The sequence below is a fragment of the Tamandua tetradactyla genome, chromosome 18, assembly GCF_023851605.1.
Source record: "Tamandua tetradactyla isolate mTamTet1 chromosome 18, mTamTet1.pri, whole genome shotgun sequence".
In the NCBI taxonomy this organism is placed as follows: Eukaryota; Metazoa; Chordata; class Mammalia; order Pilosa; family Myrmecophagidae; genus Tamandua; species Tamandua tetradactyla.
Genome location: NC_135344.1, coordinates 73,427,869 through 73,453,862, shown reverse-complemented (window position 1 = coordinate 73,453,862; position 25,994 = coordinate 73,427,869). Strand labels below are relative to the sequence as shown.

The window sequence follows — 25,994 nt, the reverse complement described above, 5'->3', positions numbered from 1 at the left end:
CTTTCACAGGTAAGTCTGAGATGCTTCATTACACATAGGTCAAATGAATCAATACAGAATGCTCATTGTCCCCTACCAGCATACTATGAAATCTTACTTCAGGATACCTGGAAGCCGAGTCTTCCTATGGTACACAGTCACCATAAATGACATCCTACCTGTTTGGTAATGTCATACACTATGACAGCTGCCGCAGAGCCTCGGTAGTACATGGGAGCCAATGAATGAAACTGTCGAAAAAGAATGAACAGCTTTAGGCAAAGGTGAACAGATTTTATACGATCCTAAATCAAGTATAAATCTTCGTACCCCATCATCTCTATTGTACCCCAAAATTCCCTCTCAAACTTTCCAAGTGTTCTTATTAAATAATGAATTAACCTCCCGGACTGCACATAGGCTTGTGGTTTACAGACGTTGAAATCTACTCTTGGGCAACGGCCAAAAATAAATTTTATTTTAAACGCTGTCGTCCTGTGAATTTTCTTTTCTCTGTTACTCATCACCGACATCACTTATGGAAGATGAGGGACTCAGGGCAAGCTCACGAGAACTGTACAGCCATCAGAAAAGGATGTATGCCAAGGGTAGGAAAATAGGATGCTGGCAAAAATCCCAAGTGCACTGTGGAGTGTTCTCAGGGAGAACTGCCCTCAAGGGCAATCTTGGCCCCACATGCCCTAAGCTGGACGGTGGCCAGCTCTCCAACTGCAGAGGTCCTGGCTGGTCCACAAATGGTGAGATACGAGGTGGGCTCCATCCATCCCAACAGGCTAACACAGCAGCAGCATCCAGAATTGCTTATCTCCAAAGAGGAGAGATCACTATTTTTGAGAATGTATGCATTATTAGATGTGCATTTTGGAAAAAGGTATGGTCTAAATTTGAGTCCTTTATTTTTATTTTTGTGTGTGCTGTACGGCAGGGGTCACGTTTCATTATTTCTTCCACGTGAGTATCCCATTCCTGCAGCATTATTTGTTGAATGTTTCATTCTGTTTTGTTTGTTTGTTTTTGGGAAGTCCATGGGCCGGGAATTGAACCCAGGTCTCCTGCATGGCGGACAAGAAGTCTAACACTGAAGTACCCTTGCACCCCTTCGCATCCTTTATTTTTTAATTTGAAAGAATCTAAGAGGGGTTTGGAAAGCCAGTAAGAAAAAGATATTGGCTCAGTAGGAAAAATAGGCAAAGGATCTATACAGATAAATCACAGAGGAAGAAATATAATGATCCAATAAAACTTGTAAAACACGTTTAATTGCAATAAAAGAAATGGAAAGAAAAACAACGGTGAGGTCATATTAAATATTTAAAAGACTTGTAATACCCAGTGGGAGGGATGGACTCTCATTCGCTGCGTGGGAATGAGTTTTAACACCATTTTCCAAGCTGCTGTTGGTAGCATAGACCAAAAGTTGAAGTATATCTATCTTTTGACTCTGCAACTGCTCTGTAGGAACCTACTGCAGCACTCATCTCACCCACCCCCCACCACACACACACACGGGAGAAAAAATTAGAAACGAGCCTAAATGTCCATCACAGGGAATTCATGGTGTATATATACAATGGAATTTTCCACAGCCATTAAAATGATAATGAGGATTTTTATTGGTAGGGGAAGGTGTCTTTGATATATTGTTAAATGAAAAGAGTCTCAAAGCAGCGTGTGGAGCAAAATAAAATCGAAGGTAAGATGTTTGCGTGTGCAGGTATAAAATAATGTTCCTCAAAATGTTGACGAATTAACGGGGGGGTGGGGAGGAAGGATCCCTGCAGCTCTCCCAACAAATAACAGAACCATAAGTCATTCCTCTTTGTTCCCTGAGGAGCACTAATCATCGGACAGACACTTGCCAAATGGAGACAGTCATCTGAATATCTGAGGCCCATTGGTCCCCAGGGCTCCTCCATGCTGGCTCTGAAGAAGGCTAGAGGATGCTCGAGCAGGGAGGCAGGGGAACAGGCTGCCTTTCCCTCTACCCACGCCCCTCCCCTGGAAAATGGATCACCCTAGAGCCTCTGTGGTTTTCAAAATAGGAAAGGGCAGGTTGACACTCAGGATGAGCTGTGGAATTCCACAGCCGAGCTGTGTGGCAGTAGAGCACGTTGGGGTCGTGCTCCAGCCGTTGGGGCACCTCTCTGCCAGCAACTGGATGCTCCCTGTGCAGGGGGGCCAGGAGGACACTTCCAGGTGGGCACTTGCTAGAGAAAAGAGCCCCATTTACCTTCACATTCCACAGCTGCCCAGCATCGTGGGTCTTACAATTACTAGGCATTGACAGATATATTTCAACCACCCTCTGGAGATCCCGTCCTGGTGTGCAGAAATCAAAATCGGAATTCCTGCCCAACAGCAATGTGTTTATGCAATGTATTTATTCCCGCTGTGATACGGGTAAAGTGTCCTTTAGCCCAACCATAAAAATGTCCATTCTTTACAAAACAGCTTCATGTAAAAAGCGGTCTGTGTAAACACACGGAGGAGGAGAGTCCAGACAGAACCTATTTTTCAGAAGTCAAGATAGCTGTGGCTTGAGCATGAGTAGCAAAGTGTGGACATTTTGTAAGACAGGGTTCATTTTCAGCTCAACAGCCATAAATGGAATCTAAATGGCCACCGGTGTGCAGGTCCCATGAATTATTGAATAATCTTTGTATATAATGCATTACTCAGGGTTTCCTTCCTCCAAATGGAATCACTTTAAAATAAATCTGTTGGTGATGCCACTTAAAAGACTTTATTGAGGGGACTTGGGGGTTTTGACGAGTTAAAAATTCACATCTCTGTTCCAAAACCCATAATGCATTGACCAAAGGATAATTTTTGTGGAGGACAAAAAAATAAATCACTTCTAGAGGATGATGTATACACTTTTTCACAGACAAATATTAAAGAAAAGAGCCACAATCAACCTTAATACTCAACATGACATAATTCAGTTACTGTGGGGAATTAAAACTGATGATGCACTCAAATAATAGAAATAAAGTTCACAATCACAGGAAGTTGATCAGACTAATGTTTTTAAATCTCACCTTGAAAGGTTATCTGAAAATTAGCACCACAGATGCCAATTCAAAATCCCTTCTTCCCTAACTCTGCAACAAAATATTCAGAAGGCCAAGTTCAAAAAACATGTCCAGATAATTCTCGAGGGTCATTTAATTATTTAGAAGAAGCATGGAGAATTGTGAAAAGCTAATTTATCCCCCCACACACACACACACAAAAGGCTGGAGTGTGTGTGCGTGTTTGTGTGTATGTGTTTTCATTGCTAGATGCGTACATGGCGATAGGGAAGAAGGCAGCCTTCTTTAAGCACTTACAGTTTCTTGGACTTCTCAGCTCTCATGGCTGCATGCTAACCTGCCCCCACCCCCGCAGCTGGCAGAAGGATAAAAGGCCATAACCTTTCCAGAAAGCAACTGGACACTGTATGTCAGGAGTCTTTAGCTCAACAATTCCACTTCTTAAGTGAATACTCAGAAGATGGTCAAAGAGGGAGCAGAATTCATTCCGGTTGCATTACTGGTTGTGCTGAAGGGCTGGAAATAATCTCAATGTCTAACAACCAGGAAATGGACGCAGACATTGTGGTTCAGACATATAACGGGATATTGGGCAGCAATTGTGAGGTTTCGGGAAAAATATCAAATGGCACATGAGGTGAGATGGCATCAGGGGACATTTGCTCAAGGTTCTTCTACAGAACCCAAGTTCCTTGATGCACTTTTTGGAGAAAACGTTTTCTGGCCAAAAAAGTTTGAGGAACACGGCATAGAATGATGCACTGTCAAAGTTTTACAAACTACATTAAAGGTGCTGAAAATTTCTATAAAGTAGAGAAACCTATTTATTTTTACTCAGAATTTCTTTCCTTTTTACCTTTTTTCAAGTAATCTCTATTAACATCTAGGGACCCACTGTGCAAAGAACCTACCTTAGGAGCACAGTATAAAGACACCTAGACTCAAGAGAGAGTCGAGAGACCAGTGTGCCTGGCTCTCCCCGGCTTTTGTATTTGGAAAAATGGGAAGTCAAGTTGGGGATGGGCTTGATGGCACAGCCACGGTGTGCCCAGCTCTGCAACTCCACGACAATGCCCATAGTTGACAAAAGATGGGCTTCAGGATGGAGCCCGCTGGCTTGTCCAGCTCTTGGTTGTTCTGAGTGCTTCAAGTGCAACGCAAACTCCCCTTCTTGCCACCCTACACCATCTCACAGCACAGTGGAAAGTACCATTCCAGGAAATCTAACCCTTCAGACCACCCAGGCTGGTCTAAGCCAAATTCCTTAAAGGCAGGTTTGTGGCACTGTAAATTCCATAGCAGCAGAACTCTGCAAGTCAAGAATCAGCAGTGGTGGAAAAGAAATGAGGTTTCCAAACAAGCAGGGCCCCAGCTGAGCTCTGCTTCTCCAGATGAGGATTATCGAAGCCAGAATTCTGGCATCGGGTTCTGAAACCTGCAGGGATCGGGGGTGTGGAAGGGCTTTCAGAGGACAATTTGTCCCCGGAGAACTGTGCAAATGTGGCCACAGGAGCCAACTGCTGGGGCTCTGAGTGGAGCATAAACCTGTCTGGTGCCAGAAATTCTCCCTCCACGGAAAGCCAAGGTCACGGAGGGCCAAGGGCAGAAGCTAATCGTACCCAGAGATCCATCAGGAGTCAAACAAAGAAGGAAGTGGTAACAGAAAATTCCTAACATTCCCAACATTCTCAGCTGGCAAAAGTTGAATGGGAAAATTCATCGTTGAATGCTCTTTCTCTGCCATTCAGAAGAATGTTTCTGATTTTTACTTAGACCCTCTCTCTCCATAGAAAAGGAGAAGGCTTAAAAATATGCTTACTCAGAGATCCTAAAAACCCAGTAATAAAGAGGTAAAGCTATAGAGAAAAGGGGGTGGAAGACTATATGCCAAAATATTAACGATGGTTATTTCTGAATAATGCTATCATAGGCAAACCACCACTTCAAAAAATGTATTCCCAAGTTATTCACAAAATACTTGAAAAGAATACATTAGTTTTTCAATGAGAAGGTGGTATCTCTTAGCATTTTCCTTCTTTTTTTTTTTTTTTTTGTAAATGCCAAGTAAAGTCAAAGAACTTCCTCAGCTTTCAAGGATCAAAGGGTTGAAGAAAAAGCACCAAGGGGAATCTGGATCTTAGAAGTAGCCTGATGTCTGCTTGACTCCTCACAAGGTTCTGTGCAAATCTTCAGTAGAAGCTGATAAATAGAAATCCAAGGAGCTGGGTGGAAGGGCATGGATTAGTGTTTATTAAAGGACAAAGAAATGAACTGGAATATTCCTATCTCCAGAACAATATATAAAACAGAAGGCCAGGTTTGAGGACACAGTAGGAATGACAGTGTCCTCCGCTCATCTCCCACCCAGGAAATTACCCAACTGCAGGGACCTTTGGCTTGAAGGCCCAGTTCTGTGGGCAAGCAAATTCAGAGGGCAAGAACCACCTATCGCCTCACCCTCATTTTCATCTTTTCTCCTCCCACACATCTATTTTGTGCCTGTGCCATGATATCAGCCACGAGGGCAGTTGTGGGCTTCCCCGTTCCGCTCTGCTTGAGTCCAGAGCTCACCTTGTGGAGCATCCCACCTTCAACAGCAGACACACTGCAGGGCTGGCAGCGCAGACATCCCCAGGACTCTGTGCAGACCAGGAGACGCTGGGCCAGGGCCTGACTCGGGCTCCCTGGGGCTGCCAGCCCTCTGGGCTCGCTCACAGACAAGGTACACAGCGTTCCACATTGTCCCCATGTACCAGCCAGGGTTTCCCGAGAAGCAGCCTACAGGATCCATTTCTATCTATTTATCTATGAATGTAAAATTATGATATTTGTTATAATAATTAGTTCACACAACCATGGGGGGTAGCGAGTTCAAATTCCACAGGCCAGGCCACAAATTGAGAACTTTGATGATGGTTTCGAATGAATTCCTCAGGAGAAGCTGGCTGGCTGAAGTAGAGATGGAAATTCTTCTTCCTGACTGCTGAAATCCTCTGTTCTCCCTTTAAGGCCTTCACTGGATTAGATGAGGAGACTCTCTCTTTGTTGAAGGCAGTCTCCTTTGCTCATTGTAGATGCAATCACCCATGGATGCACTCGACTGACTAATGATTTAAATCTACAAAGTACCCTCACAGTAACAATCAGACCAGTGCTTGCTTGACCAAACAACCAGGCACCATCACCCAGCCAAGGTGGCACCTGAAATTAACCATCACACATGCCCTCATCACTCTGTCTGTCTGTCCTTCATATGCGGCTAGTCCTCCCTGCCATGTCAGCTGGCACCATGCCCCGTAGCCCACAGACCCAGCTGGATGTCACCTCCTCCATGATTTCCCACCTTTGCCCCAGGGGAATTTGTCTTTCCTTGCCTGGTTGTCTTGCAAGTTCCAGTAAGAGTATTTAGAGACAAGAGTAGCCTCCAGCTAGTCATGCTGCAGCCAGAGGGAGCCAGTTTCAACTGCAGAATTATGCGGACTTATTTACATCTAGCACAGAATTCTTTATTTCAAACTGTTTATTGTGGAAGATTTTCCAACAGATAGAAATCTGAAGTGCGTGGTATAACGAACCTCCTCGCGTCACGTTTGTGACCGACGTGGCTCGCCATGTCCACCCTTTCCTCATTCCCCACCCTGCTCTCACCACCGGAGTGTTTTGAGGCAAATACATGACATTGTATTATGTGAACTGTAAATCAGACTAATTTTTTCTTAAAATGTAAGTCCAGATCAAATTGTGTTACTTACCTGTTCAAAGCCCTTCCAAGTAACTTGGTACAAAATCCAAACTCTGGGCAGTGGTCTCAGAGGCCCTGGTGCCCTCCCTGAACCTCTGTCCTACCTGTCACTGGCCCCCAGTACCCTCGCTGCCCTGTGAAGACAGTCACCCCAAGGCTCGAGGCCACACACGTGCTTTTCCTTCGTTTGGAGCCTCTCCCTCTGGACACAGGGCGTGCTTCTCACTACAGATGCACTTTCTCTCTTTTTGTAGCTCTTCTGAGAACACTTTCCCAGTCTCCCCAACTAGGCCATAACAGAGGCTCAAAAAACACATAATGACTGAACAAACTGGATGTGTCAATAACCCTGTCAAGGCAGGAGAGCAGACAGAACTGTCCCTGTTGTGCAGATGAGAAAACTGAGGCTCAGATTGGCTAGGCAAATTGCCCGAGGACACCTAACCCTTACATGGTAGAACCAGACCTTGAACACTTGTTTTTTGATCCCAAATTCCATGTTTTGTCCACTCCCATGTGGCTTTTCTGAAATAAAACCCTGCATAAGCTGATGTAATTAAGGTACAGGTTTGCATTAAGCTTGTTCACTGTTTAAACAGGTAGCCACTGAACATGAAGCATGCAACAGGGCACTGCTCTAAGCAATGGGGAACGGGAGTGTAGAGGGCAGGATGGTGCCCCAAAGATGACCAGGTCCTAAACCCAAGCGCCTGTGAAAATGTTAGGTTCTCTAGCTTAGAAATGAAGGTAGCAGATGGAATTAAGGTTGCTAGGCCGTTGATCTTTAAAAAAATGGGGGGGGGGGATTATTCTGCATTCTGCATTATCCAGGTGGCCCAAGATAATCACAAGGGTCCTTAGAAGAAGAACAGGGAGGCGGGAGAGAACCTGAGGAATGGCAGCATGAGAAGGGTTCGGCCGCTTTGGCAGGCCTTGAAGGTGGAGGTAGGGGCCACAGGCTCAGAAACACAGGCAGCTTCTAGAAACTGGAAAAGGCAAGGAGGCGGGTTCTCCTCTGGCGCCTGCAGAAGGTAACCCACAGCCCTGCAGATGCTCTGACTTCAGCGCAGGAAGGCAGACTTCTGAGCTCTAGTACTGTAAGACCGTATAAAACGGTTTTAGGTCCCAAAATTTGTTACAGCAGCCGTGGGAAACTCAAAGAGAGAATGAAGAAGAGACAGAGGTCCCTGCCTTCCAGAGGTGTACATTCCTCTCAGAGGGAAGGGTGCAGCCAGGCAGTCTTCCAAGGGGCTACTCAGGATACAGTGCCTTGAAACACCCAGGTCTCTGTCCTAAAGAAAGCTCAGCTGCTTCCTTTTTAGACACGTCCTCAGCTCACCTCAGAAGCATGTTCTCTGTTACTGAACAAAGTCCATTTGCCAGAGTTCCTGTTTGAGAATTTATACTTCTCAGAACTTGAGAAACCCTTTCCCCTCCACTTTAACTAGATTTAGGAAGTAAGCCACAGTTGGTTCTCTCATAAAAGAAGAGAGAGAGAAAGAGAGAAATGCAACTCCATAAAGGGCTGAGACCCGTAAAACAACTTCAACTGCAGGGCCCTGAAACTCTTCCGCCTCCAGCACGGCTGCCCGGGAGCTCTGCCACAACATTCTCTGAGAGCTGGCAGAACGGAAAAGAGGCAACAGCCCAAGAAGCCCCGATGAGGCTCATAACTAGAAGAAGCATCCTGGACTGAAACACACGTTCATCGAAGCCGTTGCCCAGTTTGGGGAGATCCATGATCTAGAGGCTTTTGCACTCCACCCTGAACATGCATGCCCAGAGAGAGTGAGCGGGCCAGAGAAGGCGCATGCAGAGGGAGGAGAGACACCTGAACACCGAAGTGGGAGGTGGCCAAGCCCAGGGAAGAAAGAGAAAGAGCAATGCTCTAGAATCTATCCTTTATGCAAACAAGCTTGTTCTTGCTCTTCAAAATCAGCTCCCTGATGGAATGTCTCTCTCTGCTGCCCATTTGTGCCCACCCTCCACTTCCTACATCCTTCACTCTCAGCTCTCCCATCTCACTGCTGATGAGATGCTCTTCCCCAAAGAATTCATTTTACTCCATGGACATGCCCTGCCTTTCTCTCTCCCTCCTGTCGCCGGCATTCTGACATCCAGGGGAAAATTCTACACATGAACTTCACTTCTACCCCAACCAGCCAACAATCCCAGGCATCACCCATATGAGCAAAATGCAGCTCCCAGCTTCCAACCAAGAGCGTCCATGATCAATTACGACTACTGGGCCAGAAAGGTGGTATGTTCTGACTCCACGCGGAGAAGAGGGAAGCTTGTGTCGGAGCTGGCTCACTCCCGGACCTCTCTCTTCTTTTGGGTTCTTCTCATCTGCATCCTTTTACTATAGTAACCCCATAATTGTAAGTAAGTACACATGTATGCATGTGTACGCAGAGACCACGGGGCCTCTGCAGCTGTCACAGTCTTAGCTCAAGATGCTTCCTGAGGTTTTGATGGGAACCCTCTCTGATGTGTTTTCTAAACCGTGATGGCATGGCTCAGCTTTAACCATCACTACCCATCTCATTTTTTTTTCAATCTACTAAGTTTATTTTAACATTTGCTCCCCCTATTATTTATTTAGTTTTAATCCATATGTTTTACTTGTCCGTCGATAAGGTAGACAAAAGGAGCATCAGATGCAAGGCTCTCGCAACCACATCGTCACACTGTGACAACCACATCATCACACAATTGTCTTCAAGAAACATGGCCAGCAGAGCACAGCTCCACATTTTCAGGCAGTTCCCTCCAGCCTCTCCATTACATCTTGACTGACAAGGTGATATCTATTTAATGCAGAAGAATAACCTCCAGGATAACCTCTCGACTCTGTTCGGAATCTCTCAGCCACTGACACTTTATTTTGTCTCATTTCTCTTTTCCCCCTTTGATTGAGAAGATTTTCTCAGTCCCTTGATGCTGAGTCCCAGCTCATTCTAGGATTTCTGTCCCACGTTGCCAGGAAGGTCCAAATCCCTGACCACCTATCTCATTTTTAACAGCACAAATGTTGTCTCCAAGCTTTTGATCTGCCATCCCACCATATAGTCCTTATGCCATTTTCCCCCTTGGGAGGGATGGAGGGAGTGGGCAGTTTCTTACCAGGATCTCAACTGGAGAGCACTATGTTCTCTGGAAAGGGAGGGGATGATGGAAGACATGTGTTGACTCTGCCTCTCTCACCCAATGACAGCAGGTCTCCTGTGGCCTTGTGAGGAAGGTACAGTAAGGTGAAGTGATCTCTCTTTAGCAGCGGGTAGAAGCAGGTTTTGAGAATGTGCCATGTGTCGTGGGCGTTTGTAGCTGCTGCTACAAGCAAGAGGAGAAAGGACAGAGCAGTTCATTCCAGGACTGGAAGAGGCCCTGAGCTTCATGACCTTCAGAAGGTAAAAGCACCCCCTGACTACGAATGGGGAAACGCTTCCTCGACCATAAACTCTGGGGCCCTGTGGCAAAAACGAAAGAGGGCAAAGAAGTTTCTCTTGATGCTTGGAAAGCCTGAAGATGGCTTCAGATAGTGCCACCTTCGGCTCTCTGGCTTTCTCAAGGGCCTGGGGAGACCCACGTTTCCACTACGGCTTTGCTGGGCTGCATCTCCACATCCTAGCTCACGTTCTCCAACCACCAGACATTCCCAGTTATCGCAGGCTGGTGGCCGCTTTCAAAATTAACCCAAAGCAGGTAAGCGGGTAGCGTGGCTAAACAGTACGGGGCTAAACAGTCCAGATTTCATTACTGCCTCCTTTTAAACTGGGGGGCACTGTTATGCCTTCTGCTCCTTTGGATGCCTCGCGTTCAGGAAAAACTTCTGGCAGAGGAACAAAGATTTAAAACCCTGGTGGTACGTATGTTTATTACATTATTTGCGCTTTTCCGGAACACTTGAAATATTGTGCAATTGGAAAAAAAAAGTTTCTACATTACCTAGGGGAAATGACTACCATCCTTTTGAATTTCTGGGTTTCAGAATATTATCATATTATTACCTTTATCACTATGAATTGAGATAATAAAGTGTGGTCCTAGGTTAGATAATATTACTGGAAAAAAAACTTAATCAGCGGCAAATACTATTATTTTGAAGATAGATTCCTTGGGAAAAAAGCTTATCATATAAATGTCAAGTCTAATAATGGTTTGCTGAATTGTGCATAACTTCACAAGCCTAACCTTTATTTATGATTCTGCATGAATTCACTAGAGGAAACACATTTAAACACTAAAAAGGCTTAAATCTTTATTCAAAATTTTGTCTTTAGGTACCACTTTGAGCTCCAGGCTGCATTTACATACACTTGTAATCTCAACTTACTTATCACCTATAATTCATCTACAAATTCACCTACAGAGTCAACAAAATCTCTATCAAAATTCTAGTTGGAGTTTTTTGCAGAGGTTGACAAGATGATTCTAAAATTAATGTGCAAATGCAAGAGAGTCAGAAAAACTAAAACAATCCTGAAAAAGAACAAAATTGGAAGAGTCACAATTTATGATTTCAAAGCTTGCTATAAAGCTACAGTAATTAAAACAGTGTGATGCCAGCATAAAAACAGACATATAGACCAATGGAATAGAAGGGAGAGTCTACAACGAGATATAACTTCAGACTCATTACGATGGCTATAATAAAAAAGATGGGCAAAAACAAGTGTTGGCAAGGACGCAAAGAAATTGGAACCTTCATATGTCACTGGTGGAAATGCAAAACGATGCAGCCACTTTGGAAAACAGTTTAGCAGTTCCTTAAGATGCTAAACATAGAGTTACCATCTGACCCATTGATTCCACTCTCAGATATGTGCCCAAGAAATACAAAACATACAACCACATAAAAATTTCTACATGTATTATTCATAATAGTCAAACCATTCTTCATAATAGCCAAAAAATAGAAACAACCCAAATGTACATCAACCAAAGAATGGATAATTACAATATGCTGTATTCATCTAATGAACTATTATTTGGCCATGAAAAGAAATGAAGTACTGACCAATGCTATGGCAAGGATGAGCCCTGAAAACATTATGCTAAGTGAAAGAAGTCAGATATGAAAGAACAAATATCATATGACTCCATTTATACAAAATGTCTAGAAGAGCAAATCTATAGAGAGAAAGCAGCCTGAGATGAGGAACCGGGGGGGAAATGGCAGTGATAATTAATGGGAAAGGGGTTTTGTGATGAAAATGTGCCAAATTTGATCGTAATGGTGATTTCACAAATCTGAATATACTAGAGTCCAGCAGTGGTATACTTTACATGGGTGAATTGTGTGGTGTGTGAATTATATCTCAGTAGAGTTGTTTAAAAAAAAAATACAGACAAAGGTATGCATCAGTTAATGTAATTTCCAACCACCAAAACCCCAGGATGGAGGAAAATGTTTCTCAGCTACTTTGGAGGTGAGCCAGGGAATGACCATGGAAAGCTCACAAGGCTGGGCCTCTGCATGAGTCTAGAACGGGGTAGGACTGCACAGAGATTGCCCCTGCCAAGGCAAAAATAAAGACAGAACTCCACAACAACAGCTGCTCTCATTGGGCTCTTCTGATAAACCACTGCCCAATATAGAGAGGAAATTCGGTGAGAGGAACCCACTGAGGCAAAAAGAGGTAATGAATACACTCCAAAAGCCATGGAATATCAAGCATAATCTCTAGAGTTTTTAAACAGGTAAATCAGGAAATTTGGTTGAAATTTCATGGATGGTGTAAACGTAAAGCTCAGTAGAAAAAGACTGAAGGGAGCTGTAGTCACAGCAAGCAAAGCCAAGTAGGGGCCTAGGGTAGATTAAATGTTTAGCACCAAATGTTTGCTCCTCCATGAATCCGTGCCGTATTTATGCCAACTTCTCAGTTTCTCTCACTGAAGGCTGAGTTTTGACTTTGGGTTTCAGCCACATGCCTTCCTTTGGCCAACAGAGCTAAAGTGTTGGAGAAGTGACGTGTCTGTTCTAAACCTCAAGCATTCCAAGGCCTCGTACCTTGGCCTTGCCTGCTGTGCCTCTCCAATGCCGTGGGATGATCTCCCAGACAGCTGCTGCCTGCCCAGCCCCAGAATGAGCATGCAGGGGTGGACCCCCAGCTCTCGCCCCCACCCCAAGCCAATGCACAGGTCCACAGCCCGACACGGGCCAACTCAACGAGAGCATGCTGTACTATTTCTGCAGCTCTTCTGTAAGTCTAAAATAATTCTAAAGTAAAAAGGCAGAAAGAATTCACACACACAGCCATGTACCAGTTCTCAGGACGAAGATTCCTGTGTACTAAATAAAAATTTGCTTATTTAAGATTGTCCTTAGAATTTACAATAGTTCAATTCTTAACACTGGATAAAACTAGTTTACTCAGTCCTGTAGTGCCCTGTTTCATTTGTTGCTACTTAGTATTTCTTTCATTTTCAATGTTTTAAAAACTAAAAAATAAGCCAAAGAAAAAGAACAGTAGTAACAAATTACACAATTTGCTATGCAGCACTTTTTATAATGTCATCTTTACCTTAATGTTCAAAGCCAGACAATTCCTGCTAGATAATCGAGGGTATTTTTTAGTTCTATATTATCTCTTCCCAGTTTCTTCATTAAAAAGCATAAATTAATGAGTTTGATTTCCGACGTGAGCTTTCATTCTCACAGCAGAACCATCAATTGGCCTTCGTGGAAAACAAAATTTTAAAAAGTACCATTGGTGAGATTCTGCGAATTCACTAGGAAGGCAGCTAATAAATACTGACTTCAACCAACACAGAAGAAAAAATTAAGATTCTACTATTTAATATGAAAAACTAGATTAAATTCTTGGAATAGCATTGTACTGAGGAATCAGGATAAGAAAACGAAGTCTGAAATTCTTCCACTATACTGCCTTTTTTCTTTCTTTCTTTTTTTTTTTTTAACATGGGCATGCACCGGGAATTGAACCCAGGTCCTCTGGCATGGCAGGCAAGCGTTCTCGCCTGCTGAGCCACCGTGGCCCACCCTATACTGACATTTTTAATGTCGTTATCCTATGCATTGAAATTGTGTTTTAGAGCAGACAAAATGATTTGTCAGCACACGTACAGAAAATGAAGGTGCATCTCCTACTGCAATTAGGCATTTTAAATTGCCTATCAAATAGATAAATATAATAGCTATCATATTCACCTGGTTTAAGTAGGACAACAAAGAAGGGTGCCAAAGGAAACTCAATGGTGAGGAATGATTTGTTGATATGCGAGGGCATATGTCATATCTTTCGGCCGCCAGGAGACAGGAAGGAGCTCTGCAGATAACTTCCTTCCCCTCGCCTGCGGACCCGCCACGGTGGGTCCCTGCTGACGTCCTTCCAAGCACATCTCTGACCTCCGTGATCTCATCACAGCTCGGGGTGAGGCAGAAACCTGCACCGTCACCCTAAGAGGATGGGAGAACAGCTCAAAGAGCCCACCCCGACGCTCTGGCTCCAACAGGCCCTTTTTTTCCAGACAGCTCTCTGGAGGCAACAGCTCACTGAATACGCAAATCTTGAAAATGCTCAGCTTCAAACAAAATTCCACAATCATCGGGGAAACAGTTACAGAAAAGATGTGTTTCTGGTCGAGGCACTCCCTGGATGGCCAAATAGACCAAAAAGAAATGAGGCAGAATGTCCACGAGCTATGGTTGAATGAAGAAAGCAAGACTGAGGGCGGGGCCACGGTGGCTCAGCGGGCAGAGTTCTCGTCTGCCATGTGGGAGACCCGGGTTGGATTCCTGGTGCCTGTCCACGCAGGGGGTAAAAAAAAAAGCAATCTTGAGGCAGCAGCACATCAATAACGAGCCCTTTCTTATACAAAGAGAGCAAAGAGGGAGGGGTCCTTTCACCCTTCCAGGGTTTAGAGGGGAAAACAATATTTCAGCAGCCTGACTTTGTGCAACCCATATAGTTACAGAATCAAGACAGAGGTAGAGCATTAAGAAGCCTGACACGCCAGGCAGGACTTGGTTTGATGAGTTCAGAAATAAACACAAATTGAGTAATTACCGCATGCAAAGCACGGAGCTGAATAGCATCTCCCTCTGAGAACACAGAAATTCATGTCTTTATATTGGCAAATCATAAATCCAGTGAGATCGTTTAAAACCATTAAAACCAAGGAGCACAATAGCAGATTCCTACAAAGATAAGGGGGGATAATGCAACTGGCTTCCGATAATTAATCAGACAGAACAAATAGCAAATAGGCACTAGCAACAGAAGGGAAGTATTTTTAGCTCAAACATTAGTAGGCCACGTCATTACAAGCACAATTAAGGCCGGTAACTAGATGCCACAATGAATGAAAGCTTGCTGTCACTGGAGAAAAGCAAGGCTACACTCAGTGTGCCCAAGTGTGACTACGCAGGATTAGAGGGATCAGAAGATCCCCGCCCAAAACACTGCTCACACGCACACCACAAATCCAGGTCTAAAAGGCATGCTCCTGAAATTGTTTTCCAGAACGAAATCGCTCTCCCCCAGAAACATAAAGGAGTACCACAATTACAGAGAGGGAAGCCTTGCACATAGAATACCAGTGCTTTTGAGAAAAATCACGGACCTTTCAGAACAATCACAGATGCCAATAACCTCTAGAGTTCAAATTTTAGGTAAAATAATTAGAAATACAGTCATCTGAAAAACCTTCCTTCGCTGTTCTGCTTTGAGGGACCCTGCCGCAAACATTTAGCAGCGTGCCAAATCCCACCCAAAGCAATCACCCCTTCAAACTTGTATTAGAATACATAAATCGATGAAAAGACATGCAGAAATCTCCCCAAAGTCACACTGTATTATCAAGTCACAAATAGCAGCTTATAAAGAACGGTGATCCACTGATATAAAATTACCAACACACATAGATATAAGAACAGCGATCATCCAAGCCCAAAAGTGGGAATATCTGCACGGTGGGGTTTTGGATGATTTCATTTTCGACAATATGGCTTTTGTTTTATTTTGTGTTTTATTTTTCTTATCGGATTGCGAATTCACACCTCAGCTCTATGCCTTGTTAGCTGGGTGATTCTGAGCAAGTTATTGTCTTCTATATGCCTCACGTCTTCCTCTGTAAGTGGGAATAATAACAGTCCCTCCCCATGAGTGGAGCAGAGAGGATTAAATGGGTTCGTACAATAAGGCACTCAGAATGGTGTATGGGACACAGCAAACACTCCGGAAGCATCAGCCGGCAGTGAAAGCAGTAGTACTACTGATGCTAAGCCAGCTATTTGTAGAATTGATTTATTATGCTCAGTAAAAGCAGCTGCAAAAGCAACCATCTCGTGGCCAAAAGTAAATAGGGAAGCAAGAAAATCTCTCTGCCCGAATTTAAACAACCACCACCCCCTTACCCCGCCAAAAAAAAAGCAGATCAAGTACAAGGAACACACAAATATGTAAAGAAATAAGATCCCTAAATAGACATTTTTCCCCCCTTTAATCTGTCATCTCATTTCCAAAGGAATCAGCAGGCACAGCTGACTAGCAGTGACAATACCACTCCAGGCAGTGGATTCTCGCAAAAGTCTGCGCTTTCAATTTAGCAGTAAAACAGAAGACAGTATAATGAGGTTAGAATTTGTAGGTCAGAAGATTTATTCTCACATAAAACGAATTCTTTAAAATGCCTGTATCTACATATGCTGGAACATTAATTTTAAAAGAGCACTGCTATCAAGTGAAAATTATATAAACCAACACTTGATTAGTTAGGAGCTGATAATTAAAATGATGGCTTTTCTTGAATGTTTGATTCTTTTCCTCATGAGAGACAGACAATAAACAGAATTATTAAGTGAATTAAATAGTGCATGAGAAGGTGGTAAGAGCTACGGAGAAAAATGAAGCAGGGACGGGCGATAGGAAGTGAGTGGAAAAAGGAGGGAATGTCGAAATTTTAAAGACGATTGGCAGATGTGGCATTTGAACTTGGATCAGGCAAGAGAAAGTTTTAACCACTTTTACTCTAGAGTCATCATCTGCAATAAAAGTTCTGCTCAGGCTTTCAGCTTTCAGTTAAGACTGAAAAGGAACAGTTCACTTAGCCTTTCCACTTTGATAACACACACTCTAGTTATACAAATACCCTGTGACAGATACAATCTGTGTTGGCATTCACCATTTCACCTTTTAAAATCTGAAGACATGAGCTACTTAAACAGATACTCTTCTCCATTAAATAGCCTCAGCAAATTGAAAAGAATTGACAGTGAGAGGGAAACCATCTGTTCCAGGTATGCCAGGGTCTGTTCCCCCATTTTCCACATTTTCCTCGGGGAATCGAGCCTACCCTACCATCAGCCAGGGTGACCTTCTGGGGACAGGCATGGACTGGCCCCACCGGGAGAAGCACCCAAACCTCCTGGACACCACAAGCATTGAGTACAAGTGATGAGCATGTGTCCAAACGTGCTCACCCACAATCTCTTAAGACTCCTGCTGCAACACGTGGGGAAAAATATGGGGCTCAACTTCATTGGGTCACTGAGGCGGCAGAAAGGAGGCCACCTGGGGTGGGGTGGGGGAGGGAGTGGAAGCTAACAGAGAGATAAGCAAAGAAAGCGACAGGAATCAAGAGAGATGGGCTCCTTTGACAACTCAGCCCTGCCTTCAGGTAGACCCTTAGATTTTTCACAGAGCTGGAGAGTACATCCTCTTTTCCTCCTGCAATTATTTCAAGCTGGGCTTCTCTCACTTGGCCACCAACAGAGTCTTGCCTAAGAAAAGAGGCCCTCAAAAACGGGTCTCCGTGTCTTCCCTAGAAAGCCCACTGCGGTGCATGCTTACCCGTTCCTGACCCGCGGTGTCCCAGATGAGGAATTTATGAAGTTCGTTTCTACAAGGCACCGTTTTGGTCATAAAGGACGCCCTGGAAAAAGAGTCAACATCTCCGTATTACTAATTAACCCCCACAACCGTCACAAAGATATTTGTTTCAAACAAGTTAATTTGGGGCCAGGGCAGGAGACTACCAAGAGGAAAGAAGGACTGTTACATTCATATCACATATCACACCCAAAAGAAACTATTCTGGATCTTCTGTTAGCCCAATGGGAGGCCTGGGGTGCGGGGGTGGGGGGTAGGAGGGGACGATGACAAAGAATGCATTCAAAAGATCGAGTTTCCAAAAACACTTCGCTTCAACTGTTCTAATATTCTGAAGATCTCAGGAAAGAGTATAACCTTGAGATTTTTTTAAAAATTAATATTACAGCAATAAAGAGTGGAAAAGGCAGCTGGTATGGTGGCATGCTAAGGTTTGGGCCTTGAAAAGGCTAGAGAGAAAATCTGCCTTGTCTGGCCACCTCTTTTTGTTTGTTTGTTTACCTTTTTTGTTTGTCTGTTTACCTTTGCTGATACCAAATCAATACTAGCTACCAAAATCATACAATACTGTGTATCTAATCCCCAACCCACTTCTATCAATGCAGGGTCAAAGACAGGTAACTTACCAAAATTTGTGTTTTCTCTATCAAAAAGGGCAAGGATTTGAAATTCTCAGAAGATAAGGAAACACCTGATGACATTTTCTTTTTTGCCTCTTGCCTCTTTCTAAGCTTTTTCTTTCTAAGCTCTTTGCCCTTATGAAAGATGTAAAAAGCCCGATAAAGGGGACCTCTTCCGTGAGATAAAGGCTTCCATTCATTAAAACATAACATACATCTCCAACAATGGGGCAACCTAACATTATACGCCTTCTGATATGGGAGAACAAGAGGTACATACATCACTTGCGTAGCATTCTTGCCAAAAATGTTTGATCTGAATTTATTCATGAGGCAATAATCGAGCAAATCTAGAAATGGAACATTCTACGAAACAAAGAACCTAATGCTTCAAATAAATCAGTGTCATGGAAAACAAAATAAAAGGCAAGGAGATTTTCTGGAAATCAGATTAAGAGAAAGGAAAGAGATAAAACAATCAAATGCAAAATGTGCTTCTCAACTGGAGAAAGAAGCAGCTTTAAAAGACATTTTAGGACAGCTGGAGAAATTAGCATTTGGATTATACATCAGACACGATCGCTGCATCAACATTAATTTTCTAGGCAGATGATGGTGTCATCATTATGTTCTTATTTTTAGGACTTTCACATTGAAGTTTTTAGGGGAAATGGGTCGGGATGTCTTCCCTAATTTACTTTCAGTGGTTCAGCCCCCACCCAGCTCAGCTCCCAGTCCAGGCCTGACGCCTCCTGTTTTACCAGGTCCTGCGAGTTCTCAGCCCTCATCCTGGGAGAGTTTCTCAATTCCAATACTTCTCTCAAGAATACGATTCAAAAAACTGAAATTCGAAGTAGAAAACTGTATGTTCCCGTAATTCTCTTACTATGCCACAACATAGATACACCTACCAAAGATTAATGATGAGAAGGTTCTAATTATTCACTTAGAATTGCACTTGGTGGAAATTCTAGGTATTTTTTCTAAGTGATATGAGCTAATATTATCAAAGAACATTTTGTTTCTTTAAAGGACTTAAAATAAACATCCCAGACTACTGATAAAAGTGAGTCTGTTTCCATTACAAAAAGCAACATATGTATTTCACAAAAAAGAAGCACAGAAAGAAAAAAGAGAAAAGGGAACAATAAAAATCAACTATAATCTCATCACCTAGTCATCACTGCTACTATTAAGTTGGTATATATGTTCCTACAAATAATTTTTATAGAAATTTACTCTTCAAATCGAAAATACTCTATATAAATTTCCCCCCCACTGAGAAATTCAACTTCCCCAAGTTGAATTCTTGATATTCTCACAAGCAGTGTGGACAACCAAAGCTATAGGCTGAGCCCCCAGTCTTGGGGTTTGTTCACATGAAACTTAACCCCACAAAAGATAGGTCAAGTCTACTTAAAATTTAGGCCTAAGAGTCACCCCGAAGAGAGCCTCTTTTGTTGCTCAGATGTGGCCTCTCCCTCCAGACAACATAATGAGCAGTCTCACCACCCTCCCCTCTCTGTGTGGGACATGACTCCCAGGGGTGTGGACCTTCCTGGCAATGTGGGACAAAGATTCTGGAATGAGCTGAGACTCAGCATCAAAGGACTGAGAAAAACCCTAGAATGAGCTGAGAATTAACATCAAGAGACTGAGAGAACCTTCTCGACCAAAAGGGGGAAGAGTAAAATGAGGCAAAGTGTCAATGGCTGAGAGATTCCAAACAGAGTCGAGAGGTTATGCTGGAGGTTATTCTTACGCATTAAGTAGATATCACCTTGTTGTTCAAGATGTAGTGGAGAGGCTGGAGGGAACTACCTGAAAATGTAGAGCTGTGTTCCAGTAGCCATGTTTCTTGATGATGATTGAACAATGATATAGCTTTCACAATGAGACTCTGTGAATGTGAAAACCTTATGTCTGATGCTCCTTTTAGCTACTATATCAACAGAAGAGTAGAACATATGGAATAAAAATAAATAATAGGGGGAACAAATGTTAAAATAAATTCAGTTTGAAATAGTGGTAAATGAAAGCGAGGGGTAAGGGGTATGGTACGTATAGTTTTTTTTTCTCTATTATCATTTTATTTTTCTGTTGTCTTTTTATTTCTCTTTCTAAATTGATGCAAATGTACTAAGAAATGCTGAATATGCAACTATGTGATGATATTAAGAATTACTGATTATATATGTAGAATGGAATGATTTCTAAATGTTTTGTTTGTTAATTTTTTTTAATTAATAAAAAAAGTTAAAAAAAAATCCCCCCCCACTTACTATATCATAGGCAACATTCCATTTCTATGAATACAGAGCAACATCACTACCTAAAATGGCTGAATATTATATACCATGCTATGAATTTATTCATTACCCATTGATGGACATATTGATTATGTGCTTTTCAGTATCATGACAAGAGTTCAATGAATATTCTTGCATTTCCACCCTTGCGTCCTTGTACAATTCCTTCTGTAGGCTGAATTGTCTACTTCTAAGAATTCAATACTCTACCTCTGTTATATTTGCCAAATTGAGGTTGAACCACCTTTTTACACACTCATGACAGGGTATGATGGCCTTTTCCCCAATCAATATTAATCTTTCAAATATTTCCAAATGATGGTAGAATATGATATCTCACTCCTGTTTTCATTTCTATGTTTGAACTTCCTTTCATTGTGAATTACTCACTTTCATTTTTCTTTTGTAAATTTCTAAGTCATGGCCTTTTCCCACTTTTCAGTTGGGGAGTCCATCCTTTTCTTAATCATTTTAAGACTATTTGTTCTGGGCAGTCCAAGGGTAGTTCAGTGATAGAGTTCTCTCCTTCCATGAGGGAGACCTGGGTTCGATTCCCAGACCATGCAACTCCCCCATGCCCCCCACCAAAAAAATCACCTTTTAAAACTCCAGATGGTCCCTGAACCAGGTAAGTCCTGAAACCTAGAGGGGCCAACCTCTTTAGAACATCAGCTAGTTCCATTTTCCGACCCCTTCTTATCGACAGCCCTTCCAACATGAATAGTCTTCAGTATCTTAGAACAGCTTGGAGTAAAACATGTTCCTTCTAGCCTCCAATGTGCTGGAGCAGCTAGAAGGAAAAATCTGAGATGATGGTATGGTAGCCCATGACAAACTCTGGGATCGATCCTGTAACTACTTGTTGAAGAGTGCCTTGAAAACTATTGCTTTTTTCTTTCTTTGCTTTGTATATATGTTATATCATACAATAAAAAAGTTAAAAAAATAAAAATAAATAAAATAATTTTGTACTCACCCTTTGTAGTTATTTTAAAGAATATTTTCCCAATTTAACATTTACTCTTTAATTTTGTTTATGGAGTTTCATAAAGACATTTTAAAATTTTATGACAACTCTTATCAATATTTTCTTTTTGTTTATCTTTGCTTTTGTTTTCCTTTCAAAGTATGTCAGATTTTCACCCATTCCCCCAGTACCTTCTAGGCACTAGGATAAATAAGACATCAAACCTGCCCTTAAAAAAAGTTCTCCTCAGACTTAGAAAACAAAGTTCAAGTCTAAAGTTTTTTAGAATCATAGACTTTTAGAGTTGGAGAGAAAATAACTAATCCAACCCCCTCATACTCCAGACAAGGAGAAAAGTTTTAAAAACTGAGACCCAGAACACTACCTTGTCCTTGGTCAAAGAAAGTACAAGAGGCCCTCACTGTTGGTCTGAATACAACACATACTTAGAAAGCCCCACAGTTTCCTCATCTGTGAAGCAGAGCCAGGTCTACCCAGCATAATAAAAAGGGTTATTGTGAAAGTCAAATGAGGGTATGCATGCCTGTGAAGTTTCCCTTGGTATCAGTGAGTCCATAAGGAATGTTTTAGCAGTAATATACATGATAGATAGACAGGTAGATGTGAGTAGATATAATAGAGACACATTTATCTATATCTATTTATCTATCCATCATCAGTCTCTATCATCTATCCATTATCTATCTAACCCTCCATCCATCCATCCTTCATCCATCTATCATGTCCCTACTCATCCACCCATCATCTACCAATCATTCATCTCCTGTATCATCCATCTGTCCACTCATCCATCTTTGCATTTACCCATCATCTATCTACCTATCCATCCATCTATAATCTATCATCTCTCTACATCATCCACCATGTATCTATTCATCCATCTATCAATCACCTACTATATCATCCACCCATCTAACACCCATCTATCTATCTATCTGTCCTTCTCTGTTCCTGATTTCTGTCCACTAAAGAAAAGACTACCAATATTTGAAATGACTATGGCAACCGTCGTTCTTTCGTTCTCTGGGTTTGTTTTACCACTTGTTTGCTAGCTTTTAATCTCAGGAATCTTGGGCTTTCTTGGGTATAGATCACCTTTCAGAGTGGAAGTGGGGGGGGGGCATATTCAATAATGAACTGACTTCATTATATTTGGTAACCAAAATCTGGCAGAGAATTAGAAATAGAAACATACAGAAGAAGTCGGCACAATCTCCTCGAACAGCAGAGCCAAGATGTTTCAGAGTGAGTCACAGGGGATGATAAGGATGGACCTTTCAATGCTGAAACAATGACCCTCCCCAGCCCATGGCTTTTTCCCAATGGTAGTGTGGTTGTGGAAAGAGCAAGGGAATGCTCTGAGAGTAGACTCAGCATGAACCCTAAGTCTGTTTCTCACCAGCGGCGTACACCTAAACAAGTCACCAGCCTGCTCTGTCCCTTGGAGAGCCCAAAAGGGGGACTCCAAGTAGGCACCTGGGCGAGGACACCTGGACAGAAATGTCTGCAGAGCTAGGCAGAAGATATAAGTAAGTGAAGTAGGGTAGGCGTAAAAGTAGTAATGACAAAAATAACCGTGACACTAAACGGTGGGATCTGTGGGGAGTGGGGAGGACCCACCCACCCAAACTGGGTGGCTGCGACTCAGCTCCAGCTGTGACCATATGTGGACCCAGGGCTGCCAGGTAAACCGATGTTTCAAATGAAGCCAGACATGCAAGTTCATTACGCAAAAACCTCCTTCGATATTGGCTTAAAATTTTTAAAACACTGTGCTTGCTAAACAAACCCATTCACGAGCCAGACTCCCAGTCCACCCAATTCACCAGTGCTGGGGGAAGCGCTGACCTTTTAAAAAGTGTATTCCGTACAGGCTATCTTCCAAAACCTGTACATTTCACTAAGGAAGTGTCATGCTAGTTTTGTTTTGTTTTTTTCTGAATCTGGATTTGGAGAGGGGATTGGCAACATTTTCTCAAAATCCAAGAGAAAAAAAGAAATTTTCTTTGAGAGATTTTAAAATTGGGAAATTAAACTGTATCAGGAAAAGACAATACATAAGGATGGGATATAATATTGACTCCAAAAAAGTGAGGAATGAAGTTGCATAAAGTATGCAACTTTATGTTATAATCATTTTAAATTGTGTTTATGAAGAAATTTTAAGGTATGAAGAAATGCTTATGTCTGAAGTCTAGCAGAAGAAATGGAATTCAAAATCCTATACACAGGGTGGTGCAGAATTGGTTCAGTGGCAGAATTCTCGCCTGCCATGCCAGAGTCCTGGGTTTGATTCCCGGTGCCTGCCCGTGAGAAAAAAAAATTCTATACACAAATTAAAAAAAAAAAAAAAAAACACCTGGAGCTGGAACATTTAATGATAAGAAATTCACAGTATAATGTTAAATGAAAAAAAAATTATTTATCCTATGTGGTATGGCTACATCTACTTGTTTCCGGCCATGAATTTTCTCGATTATCAAAGGAATTGATGCAGACAATTTCCTTTGGTTCTCATCAATCCTACAAGGTTCCCCAAATATATGGACACATCGTTTTCCTTCTGAAGGTAAACACCACTTTCCTCTCTACCAAGAGCATTCTATTTTCGGGATGACAAATAACTGAGGCCAAGTTTCTAAAAGAGTGAGAAAAAGCAAGCACCTGCAAAATGGCGCAGCAAAAGCACACTGGCCAAAGAGTCCACAAAAAGGATAGAGAGAAGAAGGGCACTCGTCTTTTCCCAGGCCAGAGTCTCAGAACTAAACCATCCCCTCCATCCTTCCCCAGCTGAAGAAAAGCGGAAAGGCTGGCATTAGATCAATCGAGAAATGGAAACTCCCAGCCTGTTCCATAAATGTTCAGACAACACTCATGAGTGGACAGCTTTTCCGCGGCTGGCAAGTTAACGCAGACACTCTGGGGAGTTGTCCTGCATCTCATCTTCCATCTGGAAATGAAGCAGAGACGATTTGCAAAAAAATAGTGCCCTTGCAAGTCAGGAAATGGCCTTAGACTGCGGCATGAGGTAGGCTGACTAGGGAGAAAAAAAAAACAATATTGACAGAGACACTGAGCCAAAACTCATTGCCTGGAGGTCCTTGAATGTCTGGCCTGCTCAAGTGTTGGCAGCTGGGATCGATTCTCCTCGGCTGGGATGAAAACTGTGGCCCTGCCCGAAGGCTCAAGGCACACACAGGGTGGTCACTGTGAGTTCTGGGAAAGGGGGAAATGCAAGGGTGAGGAGCACGTGGGAGCTTACCCAATAGTAGGGCTGATGTTATGGTCAAAGTGATCCTGGACGAAGCGGCAGACGATGCTGGACTTCCCCACCCCCGTGTCCTGAAAGGGAAGAGGGACACACCATGAAGTCAGGGTGCCAGGTTCTGACCTGATAGAAACAAGACGGGAGGAGAGATGTGGTTATTTCCGGTTGACGGATGGGGGGGGGGGGGGCGGGGGAATTTTCTTTTATTTCTTACTAGTATTTTCTATAACGAAAATGTATCACCTTAATTTAAAAAAAAGGTATCCAAATATGGCACGCATCACATAAATGCAATATCTTTCTCCCCCTATTATTCATCTTTATTCCATATGTTCTACTCGTCTGTTGACAAGGTAGATAAAAGGAGCATCAGACACAAGGCCCTCACAACCACACAGTCACACTGCGAAAGCTATATCATTATACAATCATCTTCCAGAAATATGGCTACTGGAACACAGCTCTACATTTTCAGGCAGTTCCCTCCAGCCTCTCCGTTACATCTTGAATAACAAGGTGATATCTATTTAATGCGTAAGAATAACCTCCAGGATAACCTCTCGACTCTGTTTGGAATCTCTCAGCCATTGCCACTTTGTCTCATTTCACTCTTCCCCCTTTTGGTCGGGAAGGTTTTCTCAATCCCTTGATGCTGGGTCTCAGCTCATTCTAGGGGTTTTCTCAATCCCTTGAAGCTGACTCTCAGTTCATTCTAGGATTTCTGTCCCACATTGCCAGGAAGGTCCACACCCCTGGGAGTCACGTCCCATGTAGACAGGGGGAGGGTGGTGAGTTTGCTTGTTGTGTTGGCTGGAGAAAGAGGCCACATCTGAGCCACAAAGGAGGTTCTCTTGGGGGTGACTCTTAGGCCTAATTTTAAGTAGGCTTGACCTATCCTTTGTGGGGTTAAGTTTCATATGAACAAACCCCAAGACTGGGGTCTCAGCCTATAGCTTTGGTTGTCCACACTGCTTGTGAGAATATCAAGAATTCAACTTGGGGAAGCTGAATTTTCCCCCTTTCTCACCATTCCCCCAAGGGAACTTTGCAAATACTTTTCTATTCACTGTTCAAATCACTCTGGGATTTATTGGGGCATCACTCTGGACAAACCCACAAAATCTCATGCCCTACTCAAGGTTCCATGTACTTACGGTGTTCAACATAAACGCAATA

The 25,994-nt window shown here is 42.8% G+C and overlaps 1 protein-coding gene across 2 annotated transcripts in view; it reads right to left on the bottom strand.

Annotated features, from left to right (window-relative positions):
• Positions 1–25,994, bottom strand: part of RAB31 (RAB31, member RAS oncogene family) — a 165,103-nt gene that overhangs the window by 74,331 nt on the left and 64,778 nt on the right. For both annotated transcript variants that reach the window (XM_077135982.1, XM_077135981.1), the window contains exons 2-4: positions 24,813–24,892; positions 17,595–17,676; positions 159–230 (exon numbers count right to left, since the gene is read on the bottom strand). In XM_077135982.1, the coding sequence (XP_076992097.1) occupies positions 159–230; positions 17,595–17,676; positions 24,813–24,892 (234 nt within the window). The remainder of the gene's footprint in view (positions 1–158; positions 231–17,594; positions 17,677–24,812; positions 24,893–25,994) is intronic.